The sequence below is a fragment of the Nymphalis io genome, chromosome 2 (genome assembly GCF_905147045.1).
Source record: "Nymphalis io chromosome 2, ilAglIoxx1.1, whole genome shotgun sequence".
Taxonomy (NCBI): Eukaryota; Metazoa; Arthropoda; class Insecta; order Lepidoptera; family Nymphalidae; genus Nymphalis; species Nymphalis io.
Window position 1 is genome coordinate 9248774 of NC_065889.1, and position 23731 is coordinate 9272504.

At 32.8% G+C, this 23731-nt stretch overlaps 1 protein-coding gene across 17 annotated transcripts in view; it reads right to left on the minus strand.

Annotated features, from left to right (window-relative positions):
* LOC126774302 (TLD domain-containing protein 2) overlaps positions 1 to 23731 on the minus strand; it is a 93423-nt gene that overhangs the window by 50462 nt on the left and 19230 nt on the right. For 7 of the 17 annotated variants that reach the window (XM_050495845.1, XM_050495828.1, XM_050495812.1 and 4 more), the window contains exons 1-2: positions 11393 to 11568; positions 3826 to 4524 (exon numbers count right to left, since the gene is read on the minus strand). The exons of 5 other annotated variants lie outside the window; for them this stretch is intronic. In XM_050495845.1, coding sequence (XP_050351802.1) covers positions 3826 to 4379 — 554 coding nt within the window. In that variant the 5' untranslated portion in view covers positions 4380 to 4524; positions 11393 to 11568. Of the gene's footprint in view, positions 1 to 3825; positions 4542 to 11222; positions 11238 to 11365; positions 11569 to 23731 lie in introns of those variants that run through there. 5 more of the 17 variants (XM_050495787.1, XM_050495795.1, XM_050495779.1 and 2 more) reach the window with 5 other exon arrangements.

A 23731-nucleotide genomic window follows, 5' to 3' on the forward strand; every position in this document is an offset into this window, starting at 1 on the left:
TGGACGATATGAACCCTCAAGTTTTACTCTAAATATTCTTGCATGTAATGCAATATAACATAATAATTTTATCAACTACGGAACTTGTACGAATGCAATATGAGTGATTGCATCTCTAACCAAAGTAACCACCTCGCACTCCCATTGTTTATTCCTTAAAACGAAACTAACATTTACCAGGAACAATTTTCTGACTAGCCAACTAAGATCCCATGTTGTTAACCAATTCGACAGAATTACAAATATAGCGGACTTTTTTATGTATGGGTTTAAAAACCATAGCGAGTCGATATCGAGTTACAATAAAATAAGAACCGTCTAAAAATAAGCGTTAAGTTTAAAATATAAATAGAATGATAAAAAAAAAAATTGCTAAAATGTTCTAACACAATTTTAATGTAATTGAAGTTATGATACAAAAGAACAGAGAAACTTTAACAGCAACTTATCAATACGTGTAATGACATTAAATCCTAGATGAAAGACGTTCTAATTCCTCGATACCGGCTGAGACAGATCAAGAAGAAAGAGTTTGCAGCACAAAGGAAACAGGTGAACGTACGATTGCGGAAAGAAAATCCGAGGCCACGTTACGAATGATGAAACAATTTTGTCCCATGACGTGTCGCGGATACCGTTTTGTACCTGCAGACCACAAAAAACAAACTGTATTTATTGACAGCCATCTTCCGGGCTATAACACATTCGATAGTTCTTTCTTCTAACCAATTTTGGATTTATATTTGCGGAACTGATATTTACAAGACCTCCAGCCATCGAGGAGGTCTATGCAAATTGTTAATACGTCGCCTATGTATGTTATACTCGTGACCTTGCCTCAGCTGACTAATTCGGGGCCAATCTGTACAAGAATTTGTTTATCGAAAACGGAACATTTTAGATTAATATGAAATTTTATTAACCTAATGTTTATTGTCCTAAGTAGTACGATGAAATTCGATGTATTATTGAAGCAAGTTTATGTTTCACATTGTCATATCGTGAAAGCGTGAGAAGAACACATAGATGAGCCGTCTGAATCATCAAAATTAATTTAATATTTCTTACAAGTTTTTAACAGTTTTATACAACGTGTATAGGGACCATTGTGAATGTCCTAAAAAGAAATATTGCGAACGTCAAATTTACTGCACATGCAGAAAAAAAAAGTTATACATCTAGAAAAATGCTAAACGTGACTAAGAGCTTGTTTTGTACGTGCCTTCTATTAGGAGACATCAATCGATTCAAGGAGAAAATAATACATTTATATATTGTACAAATCAGCGTGTTAAAACGCTAAACACGTTTTCGTCAGCTCGATCTAAAGGAATCGTGAACTAAATTTTCTAACATCCACATATAGTTTATTTATTGTGTAGAATGTTTTTCAATCCAATTACTGGAATTAACTAGTTTTGAAAGCCACAATTCACACAGTAATGTAAAGAGTAAGGCATTTATTTTTTATGTATTACACTGTCACAAATCACAAACAAGTTGAGAGGCAACCTGACACCTCAAGCAAAAAATTTATAACCGGAAGACCTCTAATCTAAATATATGTTTTCCTAATTTATAAGATGTTATAATTTAGCGTCGGACTAAATAGATAGCCTACTAAACTAAACAGTTTAATTTAAAATAGGTATATACTTAATAAAATTCTATTTATATTATATATTTTTCAAAACACGTTGATATGTATTTTAAAATAAAACATTCAGAACAAGTATTTCAATTTAAAACTTAAAATAAAAAAGTTACAGATTAGTCAGATTAGGACGAAAAGATAGGTTAAATAGATAAGTAAATAGTCTCTAAATGTCGCACTCCTTTTCTATTTGAGTGGATACACATATGGAAGTGTTCTAGCAACTCATTTCGGCTAAAATAAAACGGTGTTTAAAATTGAAACAATTCGACCTTCATTTCTTAGTATAATGAATGAACACCAACAACAAATAATTAAAACATATACATAATGAACTCGTGTCAATTAGATGTAGATGTATGGAGCACAGGTATTAAAGGATGTCCATATTATAACGCAGCTTCGATATTAATTGCATTCCTTACCACAATTGTCTGCCGTCGACAAAACTAGATATGTTATGATACTTATAGTTGGATATATTTCGACATAATCTATACAAATAAATAAAATTTAAGTGTATATCTGTTATTTTAAGATAAATTACCTGTATTTAAGTTAATATGGCTACTCGTGAGTTACCTAAAAATCCATCTTTTTAATTTTAGACAACTGCTGCTACCTAATAATTTAAATATTATATACGTATATTCGAATCGGCATTACTTACGTTGAAATGGCAGATTTTGAAGGATTTTCGACACAAACTGAATTCCAATCTGACTAAGCCGCGGGTTTTAAATTAGTTTTAAATGAAGTCGGTTTTTTTTTGAAAGTTACTTTATAAACAAATTATTATCTAAGTAGGTTATATATTATAATCAGAACTGAATACTTTTGGAATTTTATTAATAATATATATTAATCTTTTTATCTTTTATAGCATTTTTTATGATTTACATCAGAGTAATATTTCTTGGGAATTTACTGAAATTAATTATAATAAAATATTACGAAATTTAGGTAATAGTCCGTATTTACTATTAGATATATACTTTTAGATTTTAAACTATATATGTAAGTATGAAAGTTACTTTGTATGTCAATTTGTTACCATATTGCGGCTAAACCACAAAGCAGATCGTAAGTACAAGACGTACTGTTTGACTTAAGAAGTAGAAATATAAGTTACAAGATTTAGGTAAAAAATAAATTGCATGTTGATTAAGTCGCGGGGAACAGTTACTTTATGTTAAAGCAAGCTCTGTGCTTGTAATACTTTTTCGGGAGATAGTCAATTTATTAAGGAATATATAGGCTGAAGACGAGCATTACTGACAAAAATGACACACGTATATTTGTATAATCTAAAATGAACGAGAGTGGACGCAGGAGATAATTTTTTTTTTTCAAAAGTTTTTGTTGGAGAAAAGATTGTAGATAAGACACTTTTCTTGTATTTTCAATATTAAATTTAAGGTACTAGTATTCATCTTTAAAATTTAGGTTATGCAAATGAATATTAATGCAATTCCATATATCGACTTTTTAACCGTTCACAATATAATTATATACTATATTGTGAACGAGAAATAACAACAATTTTATACTTTAAGCCCAAAAAAAACTGTGATAACATCGGAAGTACGTACATACGTAAAGATAACGTTCAAAAAGATAACTAAAATCATAAATTTATCAAGAAAGTACACAAATACAGTTTTCTCGCGTAAATTAACCGGTGGGACTTTGATCGTGGAATTTTTTTCTGCTAACACAATGTTATTTATAACACTATAACAAAGAAAATATCGTGAATAAAACAAATATAACGATAAGATGAGAGTGAACAATAAGATCCTATTTGGTTTATGTTTGAACAGTGACGATACCAGCTGAAAAAGTATACTTTATAGCACTAGTGTTACTCGAAAATTGCAAATATCAAACCATGAAAGCGAGACACAATGCTTAAGAACCAGAGCTGTGAGCTAGGTCAAGGAAATCCAGTGTCATGGTGCTGCATTTACACATTTCCATTCTAATCCCATACACACATAATATATTATAAGAAAGTCAAATGTTAACTTAACTGTTATAAACTTATGATATAACGTGAATTAATAATGTTTTGAATTAAAGTTTGAGTCTTAAGAAATAAAATGTATTTTTTAATAGCCATCACAAACAATTTTAACGTCATAATACTGACGTTAGTATTTTGATAATACCTGTGCTTCAGCATGTTATCCGGAACGAAGACATTCCACCAAGAAGGTCTCTTTTGACGTGTATAGGTTGGTGTATCACTTTCTTCGTCGGTGTCGTTGCCACCGGATTTTCGTCTCTTTTTGCGTTCTAACTGCAGTCGCGCTGCCCACGAGCGCCTGCGGCCTTTATCGCTAGGTCCGTAACCGTCCGCTCCGACGGGAACGGCCAGAGAGGCTCGGCGAGGTGTATCAAGCGGAGGATCATCAAATTCAGTCAGCTTCCTATATCGTTCAGCAAATGTAGCTTCGGAAGCTCTACGCCCATTGGAAGACGATGGAGAACGTTTGATTACCACCACGGGTTCGGTAAACGTTTCCTCGTCGTCTGTGTCTGGCGGGTAAGGTTCCTCGCTGAAGCGTCGCGGAGTTTCGTCGATAGCCTCCTGCAGACTTGCCAGTGGCAAGCTGGGACGGTGCGTGCGCATTCCTCGCGGCATCCGCCCTGGCCGACCCTGCAGCCGCGCCAGAGCGAGCGGCACCGGCGATTCGGTTAAGGTTGGCTCGCTAGCACTCATCGTCACTCACTGCCACTATTGCACTCAGTCACTTACACAATACTTTTTGAGGACTTATTTTATTAGCTCCATTGATAAAAAATATTTAATCACAGCGTCGAACATTGCGATAGGCAAGGCAATATTTTGTTTTGTCGTTGAACCTCTGTGAAATACAATTTACTAATATAGTTTATTAATAAGTGGCACTTGTGTTGCATTATGTGAAAAAAATGGTAATTATTTCATTTCCGAAACTCTTGTATGCAATGAATATAAATAATGTGACTTTTAATTTCGAAGAAAATAAACTCGGTAACAATTATCTTAATATTACATCCAAGTGTCTTGACACCGGTTTAACGAGCCGAAATTTCGTTACGGTCCATTTACTAATCCGCTTGCATCAATATTCTGTCAATATCAGGAATTCTATAACTTTTTGTTCCTACGTTTAGTAAAATATATGTAAACGAACAAACAAAGTTATCAATAATTAAGTGTGACAGGACGGTATTAACGACGATATTGAACAAAACCGTTTAATTCCACATCGTTAGTTAGTATTTGTCACTGACTATCACTTACAAAAGCAGTGATTAGAGATTGTGACGTCACATAACTCGATCATAATATATTTGTACGAAGTTGCAAAGATGAGATATAAAAGCTATTAAGATCAAATTTACAATACGGGGTCAGTATGTATGCGATAGTCTAGGGAATATATTGTTACCATCGACAAGTGCCGGCGCTATTCCATATACGCAGGTGCAGCTTTCGTAACTGCATAGTCGTCATCGACTCACGCGCGACGCTGCGGGGAAAGTTGCCACCGGTTCGTACAAATCGCTGTCTCGCGTTACTAAGGTCGATTTCATTATCACTTGATGGCGCGACCAATCAAGCAGTACGCGCGGATTACACGAACGAGAACGAATTAATAGAGACGAATTAATGACGTCACTCGATAGTGTTTTAAGGGTTACCCCGAAAAAACAGTTATTTAAATCTGAACCAGAATGGCATGACACGTGCTCGCTTGAAATAGTTAGAAAAACAATCAGATGTGGCCGACACACAACATCACCAAGGTCGCATTTCAATTGAGTTTATTAATTGTCTCTCATTGACTTTATAAAGCGTTTTATTAAAAATAGCACATTCTATTAATTATACTGCCAACGAAATAAGCATATATTAATTAAGTAGCGGTAAAAAACAGTAGAAAGCTATACATACAAGAGCTTCCGTAAGATTGAGATCAGGTGATATTTAAAATCAAAGTATTGAAATTGTATTATTTTTAATTAATCTGTAGCATTCGCTTGTGGAAATTTTGTAATAGCTCAATGTTTGTTATTAACTAATGAAGGTCAAGTATAACTGAACTTGCATTAAGAGCACTTAAAAAAATTACTATATTTTTCTTCTTGTAACTCTGAGGTAAGCCAGTTAATGTCCTCAATCGAGCATATTCCAATGTCATTAAAATTAACTACGTTACTTTAACGGCGGTAGTCTAGATTTATTAATCTATTTTATATTTACTCTTGATACTTTTATTTAATGAAAAGCCTGATCAAGTTTAAAAGTAATATTTAAATGCAGATGCAATACAAAACTAATGTAATTCATGATTGATGATACCTGAGTGAAAAATATCGTTATTGAGTGGATACATTTGACATTCACAATTGTAGATGTCACGAAGAAAAATGCATGAAAATGGCGTACATTTTGAATAGAAGTACATTGGAAAAAATATGTACCTATTAATTAAATATAAAAACAAAATTGTGCAGTGGATGGAATACGAGATCTTATACGAAGGTCGAATCCATTAGAAGCAAGTACCTAAAATAAAAAAAATTAAAATCTTGTACAGTGCAACGTTTTCTTTACAAATTCTTAAGACTATCTAAATATTTTGTAGAAATTCTGATACACATATGTATGTTTATTCGTCAGTCTACAACAGAACAAGAACAGTGGATTTATTTCCGAATTCTTATCCTTTTTTCCTCTCCGTAATTTTAAAGTATTTTAGATAAGCCTTACCATTTTATTAGACTATTGTTCTATCGATATATATAGCTTAGCATTTAAATATGCGTGATAATTAAGTTTGTGGTACGTTAAAAATGTATTGTTGTACAAACACTATCAAATAAAACTAAAGAGAATCTAGAGGTTTATACAAGGATGCCTGAAACGTTTCAAGAACATTATATCTACGAGATACCTGTAGCCCCCTCCTACATAGTGAGAAGTAATCGTGGAAAATCTCTGCTGAAATGTTACGCGGTTTACGGTAATAGCCGGGGAAATGATAGAGCACGCACAATCGCTCGTAAATGCCATGGACCTTCATTGTGCCTTTTGTTACTTACTTATCGCACGTTGCAACTACGCATAAGTCAATTGCAATTACTGTTAAACGCTTCCATCGTTTTATAAGTTTGATTTATTTTAATTAATCTATTACCACTACATACATTAAAGGAATACAATATCTTATACGTGTTTATAAAAACAATTTCTTATCTTATATTCAAAAAATAAATTTAATCGCGGATGTGATTTTGACTTGTAAATTTCTCATACACGATATTTACAAAAAAACTTGGCAAATGAACATATTTGCTTTAGACATATGTATAATTCGATTGACGCGGTATGAGATATTTATTTTAAATCTATTGCCAATGAGTTAATGCAACATTTCGAAAAGATTATGTCATATTTATATGTATATTTTTTATTACATATACCATAATAAAAACAAATATCGTAAATAAAATTAACAGTTTTTCTTCATAATCTAAATCGAGCAAACATATATGGGTGTTAATAAGGTATCCGTTTAATGTTTATATTATTTATAATATTTAAAGCAATATAATAAATTTCCATGATTATAATTAAGATAATGATCCAGACAAAATAGTCATATATAAAATAAATTACAAAAACGGCTGAACGTCCTTACATTTTATTATTTTAAACGATGATGTTAATTGAAATACGAGTTTGACGAAATAATGCGTCTACAAGCTATAATAATATAAAACGTTGCAAAGAACCAATTCTCAGTAAGCAATATATATATATCAACGACAATTTTATTGCTTTTTATTTATGGAAATATCGAATGAAAATCATTAGAGGAACGCGTTGTAAAATTGTTTAAAGACAAAACTGTATACATAATTTTCTTGAATTATAGCGTATACATTATCTAGAGCAAGATACAATACATGTCCACAAACAAAGACAGTCGGCAAATGCAAACAACGAATATTTAATGAGACTCCAAGTCCTCAGCTCGGAGCTGAACTGAATACTGATTAATTATTTACGACAATAAACTAGCATGGGACAAAGAAAATCAATCTCATTAATACGTACATAATGAATAGGAAATTAACGCTCGCGTTTATATATGTAGATATTTTATTGGATATAGGAAACGATACGCACTTACGTTGTTATGAAACGCAGAGAAAATATTCATCGATGATTGTGACAAGTGCCACTTATTAATGACTAAACAAAGCTTTTATTGTCATATAAATAACTTATTGTAAACGAATTAAGTACTTTATTTGCACGCAATGAAGCGTACAAAGAGTGAATCTATGACGCGTATGTCTGCGTAGCTATTTGAAAATACGTCACATTCATGATCTTTTTTAATTCGATTAGCAGGACGAAACATAATTAAATATACCAACTTTTACAATAAAACCTTTTTAATGTCTATAAAACTTCATTTAATACTATCTAAAACTCCATTACTAAAAATCCTTAAAAATTTTACAAGCTTTGTGTAGCCAAACACGTTAACCCATATACTTTTACTACTGGAACTATTTTAAGAGATAATATTATTTTAATAATTATAGTTTCTATTTTCAGTTTAGTCGACATGATGACAGTTAGAGATTATATCGTCTAAAATATGTGTTGAAACGTCAACTATTACACAGTAATGACTTTGCTAAATGATATAATAAATAAAAGTCAACATACTAAATGAGTTCCTTTTTCGGAAAATTATTCATGCGTTTCGAAATAAACAAATGAAGGCCCGTCAACTACTCTGGTTATTATTATTAAAATTGAACACAAAATCGTGTAGGATTCTTTGAGAATATTCCCAAATTAACAACTGCCACAAATAAATCTCTCTAAACGCGTTTTGCAGTCTTGTTGTCCCGATTTCGTTTCACGAATAAGAGGAAAAAAAATTCAAATGAACCCTCGTAAAAACATAGTAAACAATATTTAGCTAAGTTTGTCGTTTGAAATTAGGTATTAAAATTCCTGCTTACTGCGCATTACAACTACGTACGTATATTTACATAATTTTAATTATTAAAATATATCTTTATAAATCTGTATTCATACTGTATAACTTAAGACATTTTCAATCGACCCAATATAAAAAATACAGCTAATAAAAACATACTTCAACCTTCAATGATCTCTCTGTGGTGACGATATCTAGTACATCGGAGAGGAAGAATCAAGTGTGAGGATCTGCACGCCGTAATTCAATGGCATGGATTAAACTCGTCTTGGCAATAGGATCGATGCAAATAATTAAAATGCAGAGATGAATTCCTTTCGATAACATCGAGGTACAAATGCCTCTCATGTACACGGAGGTCAACTAGAGGCTGGACTTGCAGCACATACATAAATCTACTTTAGCTCAGTAGACAATTATCCATAGTATTTTATTTGATTAAAAACATTTAAAATTTACATTTCTCGTACAACACGAATCATCTATACGTTAAATAATATTAATCAAAAAGAATATTAATGGACGAACAACTGTGGACGTTACAAAGTTATTGTTTAAATTATGTTATTGTAACTAAAAAAAGTTGTCGGCCGTTGCCGTTTTTATTCTCTATAAAAAGATTACTAAAGCCTTTGACCCGATTTTTTATAGTAGACACAAATGGTCAACGTTCTTGGTTTAACATAACTTAGCTATACCTAGGGTTGTCTTCTAAGACCGTTCTAAGATACATTTATCAGTTATAATTAGGACCCTTTTTCGTATTCATTTAGTTTTTCAGGAGTTATATCACAAAATGTGATCGATGTGTGAATTCGTTAGAATGCTACCATTACTTAAGTCAACAAATTCAATTATATATCAAATTTCAAAATAAAGGCTACATTTCAAATAACGTACGCGTCAATAGTATACATATAGTATAGTTCATTGATCTTAAATGTATTTTAACGCAAAGCTACCACGTTACGATTGTGAAATGTACGATGGAATATTTTATATCGTTTTGAAAACAGCCCTATTATCGCGACGAAGCGCCGAGTCAGCAGATGTCGCGGCGGTCAGCCCTGACATAACATAATTCTCAAGTTACGTCTATTGCTAGAAAAATGTAGGTCGTGTCCGATTTCAAAGCGCAGCGGGACTTGCATAACTCGAGCCTCGCCTCGCCCGCCGTCGACACCCGACTTTCAGTGACATTGAGCCTATCGTATCGACCAAGATTCATTATAAGTATATTTCATCGATAAGATAACACATTATTTCAATCACAATCCAATTGAATCACTGTGTTTTATCTTTCAATGTTATATATTTGTAACCCCAAATTTGATAACACCGAACATACATAAATAATATTCTTTTTTGAATATATAGTTGACCATATATTTACAGTAATACTGATTTGATTAATAAATCTATGCTGACAATTATTAATTCACTTTTAAATACTGAACCGATAAAATAACAATTAGTCCAAATGTTACCCTGGTAAATGAAAAAATTGCACACGTGACATTTTACGTTAATTAAAAAGTTAGTATGAAACATGTTCGTCTAGTATGGTGGTACAATATGCGTATTGTTGTTAAGTAAAAGTTTTCTAAACGGGCTGGAAGCAACAAAAAATGGGACCCGCCTACGACTCGACTCGGTAACATCGTGCATATAATTTTCGTCTGTGCCCGGCTCGCGATGATATATTGTATTTATAGCCTTGTTCGTGAACGTATGGAGCATTTGAAGTAATTAAAATGCTTCTTTATTATGAATCAACGAAAGCATCGTCTCTATTGTGCCGAGCTAAATAGCACGTCTTCTGATGTACTCAAGCAAACAGAATCTATATATCATATAGATATATTATAATAACATTAATAATAGTATTTGTTTCGCGTTTTCTTAATACTTTAATAGAATACTTTTAGACTGCACATCGGAAATATGATAAGTATTAGATGAATATTTTATAAATTTAATAGTACCGTTATATATTTTAAAGGAAAACTATAATAATTACATTTTATTTACGCTACATTATAATGATTAAAAACAAATAATCAATAAATTAAAATAATGAAAAAATAGTAAAGAGTTAACGAAACGTTTTTAAATCTCAAAGATTCAGCGTAATTGATTTTAAACAAGATTGTAACTTCATCAATATTCATTTTATGTTATATGTTCTTAATATTTATGTTAATATTATTTAAATAAAAATAATGAGGAAAAAATGTACCAAGCTTCAAATGTTAAAGGGCCCAAGAACTTATGAATGAGTTCGTGAGCGTGTTCTCACGAACAGTGACCTTTGTATTGACATAATTATAAAGTATCGACGTACTCAACCATTCGATGTTTATCGATCGTTTTACAAATATATTTCATTTATTTTCAATCAAAAATGTTTTTGTGTGATATATTACATAATTAAAATGCTATCTACGAGCTGCGTAGAACGTCGTAGCATGTCTAATAAATGCGGAGTATTAAAAGTTGCAACAATACACAATAAAAAAATAGAAAAAATAAAACAAAACACGCAATACTTCAACAATGAGGGTAGTTTACGATTCAACTGATGACGGTCGCATTAACAATAGGGCCGAAACAAGGCACTTGGAGAAATCCGATGATATTTAATATTTGGTAATACAACACAAGTGCGAAACTTATTTAAAACATTGCTAACACAAATCGCGTCGTTCTAAGTTCTTACGGGTAGCGGCCACGCACCGACCTCCTTTCCCCGCTGCACTGGCGCAACGGACAAACAAAATAACTAGACGAAGATGTCGGCGTACGAATTCGTAGCGTAAACTGCGCGTGCGACTTTCACTGCGTTACAAATGCGCGAGCTTGTGTCACCGCGTGCGAACCTCGCGGCGATTTGAATGCTACTGACTGCTGGTAGGTATCGCAGCCTGTGGAGGGGCCACCGGCCTGTCTGAGATAACGCGATCACCTGATAAAACGTCTGAAATCAACCCCCGCTGTTAGACGTCATACCCTTAATACTTGTATTTTCATGCATCTTAATATTTTTATAGTCATGTTTTTCCTCATCGGTATAATTAATTGTGGACTTTAGCCCATAATAAATAAATTATAACCTCCCATTGGATTCTGATATCAATGACCTCTGATATACATATACTACTAGTTTTTAATATAAATTATTTTGGCGTACTTCTTTCTATACAAATGAATAGAAAATATTATAATTCAATATGTTTTTTTAATACATTGTGTCGTATGTAATCCATTGTATATTTAATAACATATTGATTGGTATTGCATCCCACTAACGATTATTGTATTCAAATCGAATAACCGCCTGTAGTTAAGAATGCATCTAAATGAACACGTTATAAGGTAGATGAAAATTATTCTTAAGATATAGGCAACGTAATGAATATATTCATAATGTTACCTAATATTTAGTATAGTTCTATGTAAATCGATTACATATCTGAATTCAATTAATTGGACAAAATTAAATATGTTGAAATCTCTTTTTAAAAGTTCGCTAATGAAAAGAACGTAAGATTTAGGGATTTTTTTTAATTAGGTTTAAGATTGTGGCTAGATCGATTTCAGCTATTCTCATAGGAGATTTAACAACTGCACAGGACAATGAAATACTCAAGTGTGTGTGAAAACACAAGAGCACTCTCTATTATCTCAATCTTATAATTCGATGGCAAATCCAACACAACTCGAAATGAGTTCAAGCGACCAACGAATTTAGGTGCGTTCCGAGGTACGGGAAGGTTAATACTTCCAACTATGGAACTGACAGTATGTTATTGACAATTTAATAAAATTAATTTTATTATGGCCCAATTCGGAACTTGTACCCAGGACCTGCAATTCAGTTACCCACTACGCCAACGAGACAAGCGGTAGCGGTTGTATAAGCGGGAAATAAAGAATAGATTTTATATTAGGAACGATAAAATTAAGTGTGGAAAAAATCTATCAGGATGAAATGCGGTTATCGCAAAATGTTTATTGTCAAATCTAGAACAATCATGAAATTGAGAGTGAAATGTGACTCGAAATAGTCACGTTAAGATAATGTGTGACCGAATTAAAAGTATGTCTTTGATACGATATGATATATGGGGTATTAGAATGAATAAATTATTCTTTTTACAAAAACAAACCCGACTATAAATCAATCTTTTACAACCGATTTGATATTTAAAAAGCTCTTATTTTATATTGTATTTAATTTATTTCGTTTTAAAAAAACTTTGCTGTTGAGTGTTCTACTTTGTGTATTAATACCTGAGGTGTGACTTTTCTAGTACATGATTTATCAAAATCGATTTATGTCGGCGAGAATATTACCAACATATATACAAAAAAAAAACAAAACCCAACCAACATGACATTTTGATGTTTTCTGTCCAAATGTGTGTCCTATTCTGTGTATGTGTTTGTGACTATTATCATAAAACATTATTTATTTGAAATGTGAAAAACTTGCGTCGAGTTACAATTTATATAAAAATTTATAACTAATTTTATTTTTGTTAAAACTGGTATCGAAAATAAGAAAAAGGGGCAGTAAAGACTTAAGTTTGCGATGGTGATTTAATTTTATTTTTAGCTTAAATAGTATTTCCGAAACGACGGAGTCAATAAAAAAAAAAAAAAAACAAAAATATTGTGATCAATTAATTATAGCTTATCTCGGACATGGGATGGAAATAAAAAAAAATAAAGTTGTTTATATGTAATTATAATTATTTAAATAAATATTTTACTACTGCCACAAAGTAGTTCATGTTGTTATTATATAGAAACCGAATTAATGTTTTATCAAATAATCAAAAACTTCACGTCGACCGCGGCGCTACGTTCAAATTCTCCCCAATATTAATAATAAGCCGAGATGGCCCAGTGGTAAGAACGCGTGAAACTTAACCGATGAACGTGGGTTCAAACCCGGGCAAGCACCACTGAATTTTCATGTGCTTAATTTGTTATTATAATTCATCTCGTGCTTGACGGTGAAGGAAAACATCGTAAGGAAACCTGCATGTGTCGAATTTCACTAACATTCTGTCATATGTGTATTCCACCAACCCGCATTGGAGCAGCGTGGTGGAATAAGCTCCAAACCTTCTCCCCAAAAGGGAGAGGAGGCCTTAACCCAGCAGTGGGACATTCACAGGCTGTTACTGCTACTGTAATAATATGACGTTATTGAGTTTTTCTGTCAACAAATTCCTAGTAGCAGCCCGGAGCTGAGTAACAGTGTTAAACTTCGTGTCTCGAAAAGCACCGACATATCATGTGTTTGTCTATCTCTCTCCGACCATGCAAGTTGCTACCCCATCGCTTACAACGACGAGTGTGTGCGCATACCCTTGCGCACACACTCGTATAATTCTTCCCGCGCAGTTGGCTAGTCTCAAATGAAAATAGCGACCATGACCGCAATCGGTCAGGAAGATATCATCGTCGAGATTATAGAAATCATATCTTTTATCTTGACAAATTTTACATATAAAATAAACTCAAATTTCAATGAATGTAAATTAGTCAATCAATTTAAATTCACATTATTAATAAAATTAACAAGCACCAACTATAAATTGTGACTTCATTATGGATTTCTTTTATACATCGCTTGTTAAACACTGGTGGTAGGGCTTTGAGCAAGCTCGTCTGGGTAGGTACCACCCACTCATCAGATATTCTACCGCAAAACAGCAATACTTGATATTGTTGTGTTCCGGTTTGAAGAGTGAGTGAGCCAGGGACATAAAATCTTAGTTCCCAAGGTTGGTGGCGCATTGGCTATGTAATCGATGGTTGACATTTCTTACATTGCCAATGTCTAAGGGCGTTTGGTGACCACTTACCATCAGGTGGCCCATATGCTCGTCCGCCTTCCTATTCTATAAAAAAAAAAAAGATAACAGATAAAAAATGTCCAAACTTGTAAATATAAGTACATGTAATTAGCGTTCCATTCACGTCTTCATCTCTTATCTGAGTGCATTATACTAAATTATCCGACACTTAATGAGGTCAAGTTCATTTCGGACCACATACTCACTCGAGTATTCCTTAACTCAATTAACGTTTCAAAGTTGCGCACGCGCACATATTTTTAATTAATCTTTTCAGGCAAATAGGCCACCGTCGTATCCTAACGGTAAGTGGTCACCAACGCTCGTAAACGCCGGCACAACAATAAGTACAAACCACATTTTTTTTCAATATTCAATATCTTTATTCAACATAGAAGCATTTCTTATTGATAGTCAAAAATCTACCACCGGTTCAAAAAGGAACCGCTCAGATCGGAGTAGAACCGCCGAAAGAAACAGAGAGATTAATTTTAATGAATAACACAATCAATACGTCAATAACTGTAATCAATCAGGCATTATGTCCCTTGTACTTTTAGGCTAACTCATATCAACCAAAACAAAGCAATATAAAGTATACGTGGGATAATCTCAGATGAGAGTTAATATATTTTTTATTAAAATATATATTTTTATTCTAATTCTAAACTAAACTAACAAACCTACACAAATCCGATTATAGCCAAATTATACAAATCTAAAGATTATAATTACTATATTAATTAATGGTAACTACTGTAATTATAATATTATTTATTCATCTATATTAATTTATACGTTACGACAACTTCGCATTTACACGGTAGGTATTTATGTAAATTAAAATCATCTGACCGCAAAATGTCAACAAAAGAATCTTAAGTAACTTAATCTTGTCGTGCTATTTTGACCTTGAACTCTGAAAACTTAGCCGGAGTAAATTCAATCTTTAAGACATGTATTTTTTTTACAATTACGCTTACCATGACATGCGGATTTATCCGAATTTTAGATTATATACAACTGTTTCAAACATGTTATTTACGCACTTATTTTGGTTATATTTTTTTTATAGTATAAGTAGGCGGATGAGCATATGGGCTATCTGATAGTAAGTGGTCACCAACGCCCATAAACATTGGCATTGTAAAAGATGTTAATCATCGCTTACATCGCCAATGCCATACCAGCGCAGTAAGGGAGCCTAGATGTTATGTCCCTTGTGCCTGTAATTACTCACCCTTTAAACCGGAACACAACAATACCAAGTACTGCTGTTTTGCAGTAGAATATCTGATGAGTGAGTGGTACCTATCCAAACGCCCTACCACCAGTATGATTATGTAGGGCTTTGAGGGTGACAGCTTATGTTGCAAAGTGAACTTAACTAAATACCTGGCAAGTTTACAAGATAGTTCCTAAGCCTGCATCCTTACTTAATACACAGGCTTAACAAGATTGTAGTTATAATCTAACGCAATTATTTTTTATCGAATCTGTCTTTTCTGGTTGTTCCTGAAAATATCATATTTCAGCTCACAAACTAGAAAAAGGGAGTCACTATTACATCGCGAACTTCATAATAAATGAAATGAATAATAATAATAGGAATAATGTAGAAATAAAGAAAATATTGTAATACTAGTATAGTTGTAGTGTAGTAGTAGGTATTTTGTTCAAAATTGGAATTATACATTATAGTAGTTCGTTGACGCACATTATTACTTAAGAGACGTATAAAGAAAAATTGGTAATCTTTTATTTGATTTTACATGAGTAAATCCAGTTTGAAGATAAAAATAAAATATTGCTTTTTATAACATTATATTGTCAAGGGGTGTGTCAGATCAATAACATAGATTAAATAAAAAAACCAAGAAATTTTCTCTAATCTTCACATGGCTTTGATTTATACTCATAATGCTACAGCTTATTGAGATAAAAACTGGATAATGAATTATATTAACAAAAACTCGAGGGTTACATCATGAGATTTTGTCTAAAATCCTTTCAGTTTTGGCGCTTACTACATTTTCTACGAGCGCTATGGAAAAATTTTTTACAGCGTTTTGTATAATCTAATATTTAAGATGACTATATCATATTCTTCAGAATATTTTGTAAAATATGTACAACACGAAAACGAATGAAATAAAATATCTGCTGCCGGTCGTTTTAGATAGAAAAATCATAGAAATGAAATGGTATGTCGAGAGGAGCGAGTAGCGGACGCGCGGGTGATATCTGAAATTTTGCTAGCTTTAGGTGCGCTCTTCGTTGGCAGAGCGATTAGTTAATCAATATTGTCTTATTTTTTTCGAATGTCAAATCAATGATGATAGAAAGAAAAAAATCAGTGTTTAACTTAACAACCGCTAAGCGACGTTTATCAATTAGACCGTCTTTGTTTTTTTGATACATTTTATCAAAGAAGTGAAATAAGGAACGAATTTGATATTAAACACTAAGATAAAAATGAAAAAACTCGGCTCGGACCGGCCGAACATGTCTGTGCAGAATGATGTGAAATGAATAAAAATAAAACATTCAAAGGCTCCACGCTTTTGTAATATTATGTTTAAATATTGCAAAACTATTTGCAATATTAAATAAACAGTACGATTAGTTTGCAACTATTAACTTTTACAGGTAACGCCAAACACTAGAGTATATATCATTTATTATATCATGTATATGTATTGTATTAGACAATCTTGTTTCTTAAGTAAAAAAAAACTAAAAGCCTATAATGTCCACAGCAGGGCTTGAGAAGAAGGTTTTGAAGCTTAATACAAAAAGTTTTTCCATTGCGGGCTGGTGTGTGTCGTGAAGTGTGTGCACACATGCAGGTTTCCTATTTCATATTTTCCTTCATCAACAAGCGATGAATTATACGCGTAAATCAAGTACATGAAAATGTAGATAATTGCTTTAGTTTAAACCGTTATAAAGTTTCAGCACAATAGTTACACAACTCGTGCCCTTTTATTGATCTTGACATATGTTATTAAGTCAGTGATGTAAGCTTTTAAAACATTAATAACACGAACCAACCTTCACCAATCTCACTACGCGATCTTTCATACGAGACAGCGAATAATCGTCATACCAAGATTCATTGTTACAACTTACATTTATATTAATTAACATTGTTATTTTATTTCACTATCGGTAGAATACTGGTTTATTTCAGTAAATATATTTAAATATATATAACATAAATGCTTAAAAATCTCACGGTTGGACAAAGGCCTCCTGTCCGGCACGTCATATCATTCGATTGGTTTCCTCACGATGTTGTCATTCATCGCCGACTATTAGATGAATTATAAACACAAATTAAACAAATGAAAACTCATTGGTTCTTACCCGAATTTGAACCTTGGTAAGACCCACGTGTTTAGTTCACCACGCCTACATATAAACGTATATTATTCATAAAAGCACTTTTATTAGTCATTTTATTTATGACAGTTATCGTATCCGTATAATATTCCCACTACCACATAAGGTATGATATAATAACGTTTAAATTGTTTCATAAAAATAATGTAAGGTATAAGCCCAAGTCGTAATAACGAGGTAGCGGAACAAATCGAGGAGTAAAAAAAACGCATCGTCTTATGAAATCACGTAGTTATAAACGAAGCTGATAAGAATTTTATAGAACTGTTAAACTCATTAAATACTATTTTTACCGCATACTCCTATTCCGACACGTGACGTTAATCGCAAATTAAACGATGTTTTCGTTCAATACAACCATCAATGAATGCATTAACGAAACAAACAAACAAAGTCATGTGAACGTACGTCGGATAAAACAATATAAGGTTAATGTCTTTGTCTTATGTTGGTCAATAGTGTCACTTAGTGGCGAACGAAGTCGTACAGTACGAACATTGTTCACTCATAATTGAATAGGTAACGGGGGCCCGTCGAGCAAATAATGAAAGTGTTTCAAACGGTACTTTGACTGTAACTTCAATTTATAAAATGAGGCCAGCATTTATATTGATCATTTTTCAATGATCTAATATCATCCCAGGTATGATTAAAGTTATTTCGATTCGATTACAATGTTATTCACAGGTTTATCGCTCTTGAATTCGCAACGAGAGGCGCTAGTGTTGGCTGGTCTCTAGGAATGTCCAATGTCTCTGAACGCTTTTTTTTACAGAATAGAAAGGCGGACGAGCATATTGGACACCTGATGGTAAGTGGTCACCAACGCCCATAGACATTGGCATTGTAAGAAATATTAACCATCGCTTACATCACCAATGCGCCACCAACCTTGGGAACTAAGATGTTATTTCCATTGTGCCTGTAATTACGTTTACCGTTTGCGAGTGTTGGTCGAATCTTGGTTATTATCGATTTTTTAAAATAAAATTTTATTAACCCTGCCGCACTAACGAATAAGAGTTCCACGACAGCGTTAGGACCTTACTCGCTAGCGGTGCCATGATGAACCAACAGAAACGACAGCTTTCATTGCTCGGAGTTACTACTAGTGTTTACTGTAATACTTAATATCTGTAGTGCTATTATCAAGTGTTTTTATTATCAAGATTTTTATCAATGTTGGATGTCCAAGTGTGATAAAGACCTCCTATAACCTCTTATAAATTCTATAAACTGCTTGCATATTATATTTTAAGTTTTTCTTGTCTCATTCATTCATGAACTAGACTCCATGAAATATAATGTATGTAATTTGTTAAAAACATTTGTTAAATATAATGTATGTAACTTATTAAAAAATCCAGAAATATTTTTTCAGATTAAAGAAAGAATACCTAATTAAAAAATAACTTACCAGTTCATAAATATGTAACGAATAGTACGAGTCAATTTTCAAATGAGTTTTTTTTTATCTTAGTGTATATGCTAACAACGTTTAACTGACATTACAACGCTTCAGCAATAATGGATTAGTAATATCGATAATTAATTAACAATTAAATCAATAGCAAACTATATTTTTATTAGAATAAAATTAAATGTATTTGCATTTTCAACAAGTCGAGAGGAGAATATTGGTAATGTATCATACATTTCATAGAGATAAGGAACCATCTAATATCATTACAATCGTTCGTTTAAAAAATCATACTCCAAAAATCTTACGATGTAGTTACAGTCAGATATGTACCCAGCGTATTAACAGCGCCGTCTAGTGACAATAATTGGAATTGCGCACCGTCGTTCGTTACCGTTAACGCAATCGAATAAATAAGGAACTCGTACTAGGCACACTGTTTTAAAAACCCAGTAGCGTCATGTCATTATGTGAAATAAGGCAATCAGATGTCACCTCATTTGTCGAAAGCAATGGGCGGCGATGGCTACAAATTCGACATATACAGAGCCGAAGTACGTTTGTCCAAGAGTACGACAGTTTATATATGACGTAGTTTTCTGTCAATGACCTGATAACATCTTGGTCTTTTATATTATAATAACTGATGCCCGGCATGCGTTGCATGAGTCTAATTTTGTTTGTAAACTATTATTATTGTTAATATGCTCCGTGCTTAAGTGTATTCTTAATTTAATGACGAATGCTTCAACGGTATAGATGTTTATATGTGGCAGCGACATCTAGTGACGAATGGATAGTATGAAAATCTTCTTAATTTAAAATTAAATATTTGTGCCAATGTTCATAGTAATCGGTCAAACTATATATACGTCCCAAAATAACTACATAAAATAAAGTAGCAAAAAGCAATAATGCTTATATAATTCCAATTATGTGAATCGGCGTTAGATAAACAATGAAACATCTTACACACTTATATTTCTTTTTTTATTATTTCATGTATATCATGAAAATAATATATTGTATTCTAACTGTGCTGTAATCTAATAATTTATTGGAAGTAAATAAAACAAAAAAGTCATAAGTATTGAGAACAATGAAGTCATTTACGACCATATTTCCTTATTATACATATAATTCATGAATAACATATTTAATATTCTTAGTGTATATTCAAAATATAAACCATAAGCGTTCCACTTCTATTTATAAATTCATTACTTCGCGTAACGTAAATGTAAATTAACGAAGGATAACGATGTTTATTAAACAGCATCCAGCTGCGAGTCATCTGCCGCCTTCGGTGCATTTGTTTACCATTCACTACAACACCAAGGTCAGAAGGTGCAGCGTACAATAACAATTTCATATATCTATAACCTTCGTCGACCTTCATACCTTAAAACTTTAACATGACTCACTATCGAGTTTTAAAATGAATTGTGACCCGTCCAAAATTATCAGACCGTCAAAATGCCAACGAAAAACGTTTAAAGGTGCGTTTCCATAGAAATAATTGGCAAAGTGAAAATTTGCATTACATAAGAAAATAACCAAGTTTTCTTTCACAACGAATTAAAATAAGCCTAACCGAGTACACGCTTGATTCTTCCTATGCCTTTGAATACCGCCTAAAATGGCGACACAATGTTCGATGTTTAATTTGAAATTGTTGTTGACATCTTCGGGTAATTACGGTAACTTTTGACAGCACCGCGTATTAATGGTATAAAAATTTAAATTGTTAACGTGGAGACTCGACGTAATGTATCAGCCTTCAGTAATACGAGCCGTGTAAATCAAAATAATCGCTCCAGTCAATACGTACGAACTATAATTGCACTCACTGATGATTTATGAGCGCAACCACAAACCTTAAAGGCAATCTAATTTATATTCAATTTTGTATATTTTTACACCAATTAGCTGCAACAGTAAATTATATAGCTGTCGTCGCGTTATTTTGACTTATAAAGAATTTGTGCTAATTGTTAAAATATAAAATATCACTTACTGAATTCATGTACATCTAGGTTTAGTATACCTATTATATATATTATGAATGCGAAAGTAACTCTGTCTATCTGTTACGCTTTCACGGCTCACAATCAATAAACCGATTTTGGTGAAATAAGAGTGGTATGAAACACGCTTCAACACCAAGGAAGGACTTTGCTACTTCTTTACCTAATACCTTCCTAACAAGCGGACGAAGCAGCGGGCGAAAACTAGTTACATTAAAGATAAAATGAGAGTATTTTGTTACGAAGGAAACAGATGTTCGTAACAACACATTTTATTTGTTTACAGTCCATAACATGACATTAACTTCTGGCTGATTCCGACACACCAAGCTCGAAAAAGTACTTAGACACTTCAATTCACTTTTGTTTTTATGCAATGTGAGCATTCTCAGCTCTCATTTTGCTGATTACTCATAAACGAATCTAGGGTTAACGCCATATAGCTAAAACGTGGTATACAAAATTAATGAGTTTCTTATTCTCTTCTCGTTTTTCCACTTAATTAAGTGGAGGGTATATGGAACTCGCCGGCGCTTGGTGCGCCAGAATATCCACTAGAAAACCCAGCGGTACCTACTCCGTATCTTCATAGGGCGTCACGGGCTCGCTTGCGATTGCTACCGTAACACCCGAAAGCAAGTCCCTGAGATCGCCCCTTTACGTGGTCTTTAATATCTCTTCTCGTGAATATAAATAACGTTCAGCGAACATTTTCAAGTATCCTAATTTAAATATAATATGATCGAGCGTTATACGGTTCGAGAGAGCAATGACAACGCGTTCTGTACAAACATTTCACGTTATCTTGATAAGTTTGCTTGCTTCCAGTATTAAAACAAACAAGACTTCCGAGAAGGAAGATAGTTACACGTTTACATGAAACAGCTAACAAGGTAAAATATTTTTAAACACGAGTAATCATATTAAATCAACCGTTATATGTTTAATACCAAAATTGGATATTTTATTTCAAATTTACCACCTATACTTATAGAATACTACCTACCATTAAAGATTATTATATTATATATTTTCCAATGGCGAAAGTAGAAGATGATGATCGAATAATTTACCTTTCACGTTTTTGATATTCTTAATTATTAACAAGTCTGCCTACACCTACATCATCATTGGATTATAAATTGTATTACATCCTAATATTTATTTGTGTTATTTGAACTCAATTAAATGTTACGGTATGAATGTATATTGTTATGTATTAGGTCAAATATCCGTATATATAATATATATATAAAAAAAGCCGACATGGCCCAGTGGTAAGAAGGCATGAATCTTAACCGATGATCGTGGGTTCGAACCCGGGTAAGCACCATTGAATTTTCATGTGCCTAATTTGTGATTATAATTCATCTCGTGCTTTACGGTGAAGGAAAACATCGTGAGGAAACCTGCATGTGTCTAATTTCACTGAAATTCTGCCACATGTGTATTCCACCAACCCGCACTGGAACAACGTGGTGGAGGAGAGGAGGCCTTTAGCCCAGCAGTGGGACATTCACAGGCTGTTATGAGGTCAAATATCATCACTTAATGTATATGACATCTATAGTTATTATAATTAATTATTGTTATGATTGTTTCTATCACGTGTTTAATAAATTAAAAAGTAAGTAACAGAAGTATGAAAGGTATGATGATATTGATAAATTAAATTTAAGCAATGGGCATTAATTTTAGTTCATTTAAGAAACTCAATTTAATATTAATACATTTAATTGGGTTTTAAAATTACATGACTTAATATTATATACACAAAAGAACGCATTTACTGATGAGTCGAAAAAAAGGCTTCTTGAGAATAAACAAGCACACGCACAAATCCAATAGTATAAAAACCATATATATACCTATTTGTTAATGTAGTAGCCTGCAAATATCCCATAGCTGGGCTAAGGCCTCCTTTAGAGGAGAAGATTTGTATCGTATCCCAACACGCTGAACCAACGCGGGTTGGTGGAAACACATGTAGCAAAATTTCAGTTAAATTAAACACAATATGTAGATTTCCTCACGATTTTGACGATCACGCCGACCAAGAGAAGAATTACAAATACAAATTAAGCACACGAAAATTCGGGTACTTGCCTGGGATTGAACCCGCAATCGCCAGTGAAGACTCACGCGTTCTAACCACTATGCCATCTCGGCTTATAAAACTAATTTGCAAAAGCAGTTTTTAACACAGACAAAATCGCTGGTGACAAGTTTTAATATAATTTGGAGTTTATTCAGTCAAAACAACTTAATTACATATAATATATATTGTGGAAATGTACAGCTTTCTTCTGGCTTCATTCTAATTGAGTTATAATGTT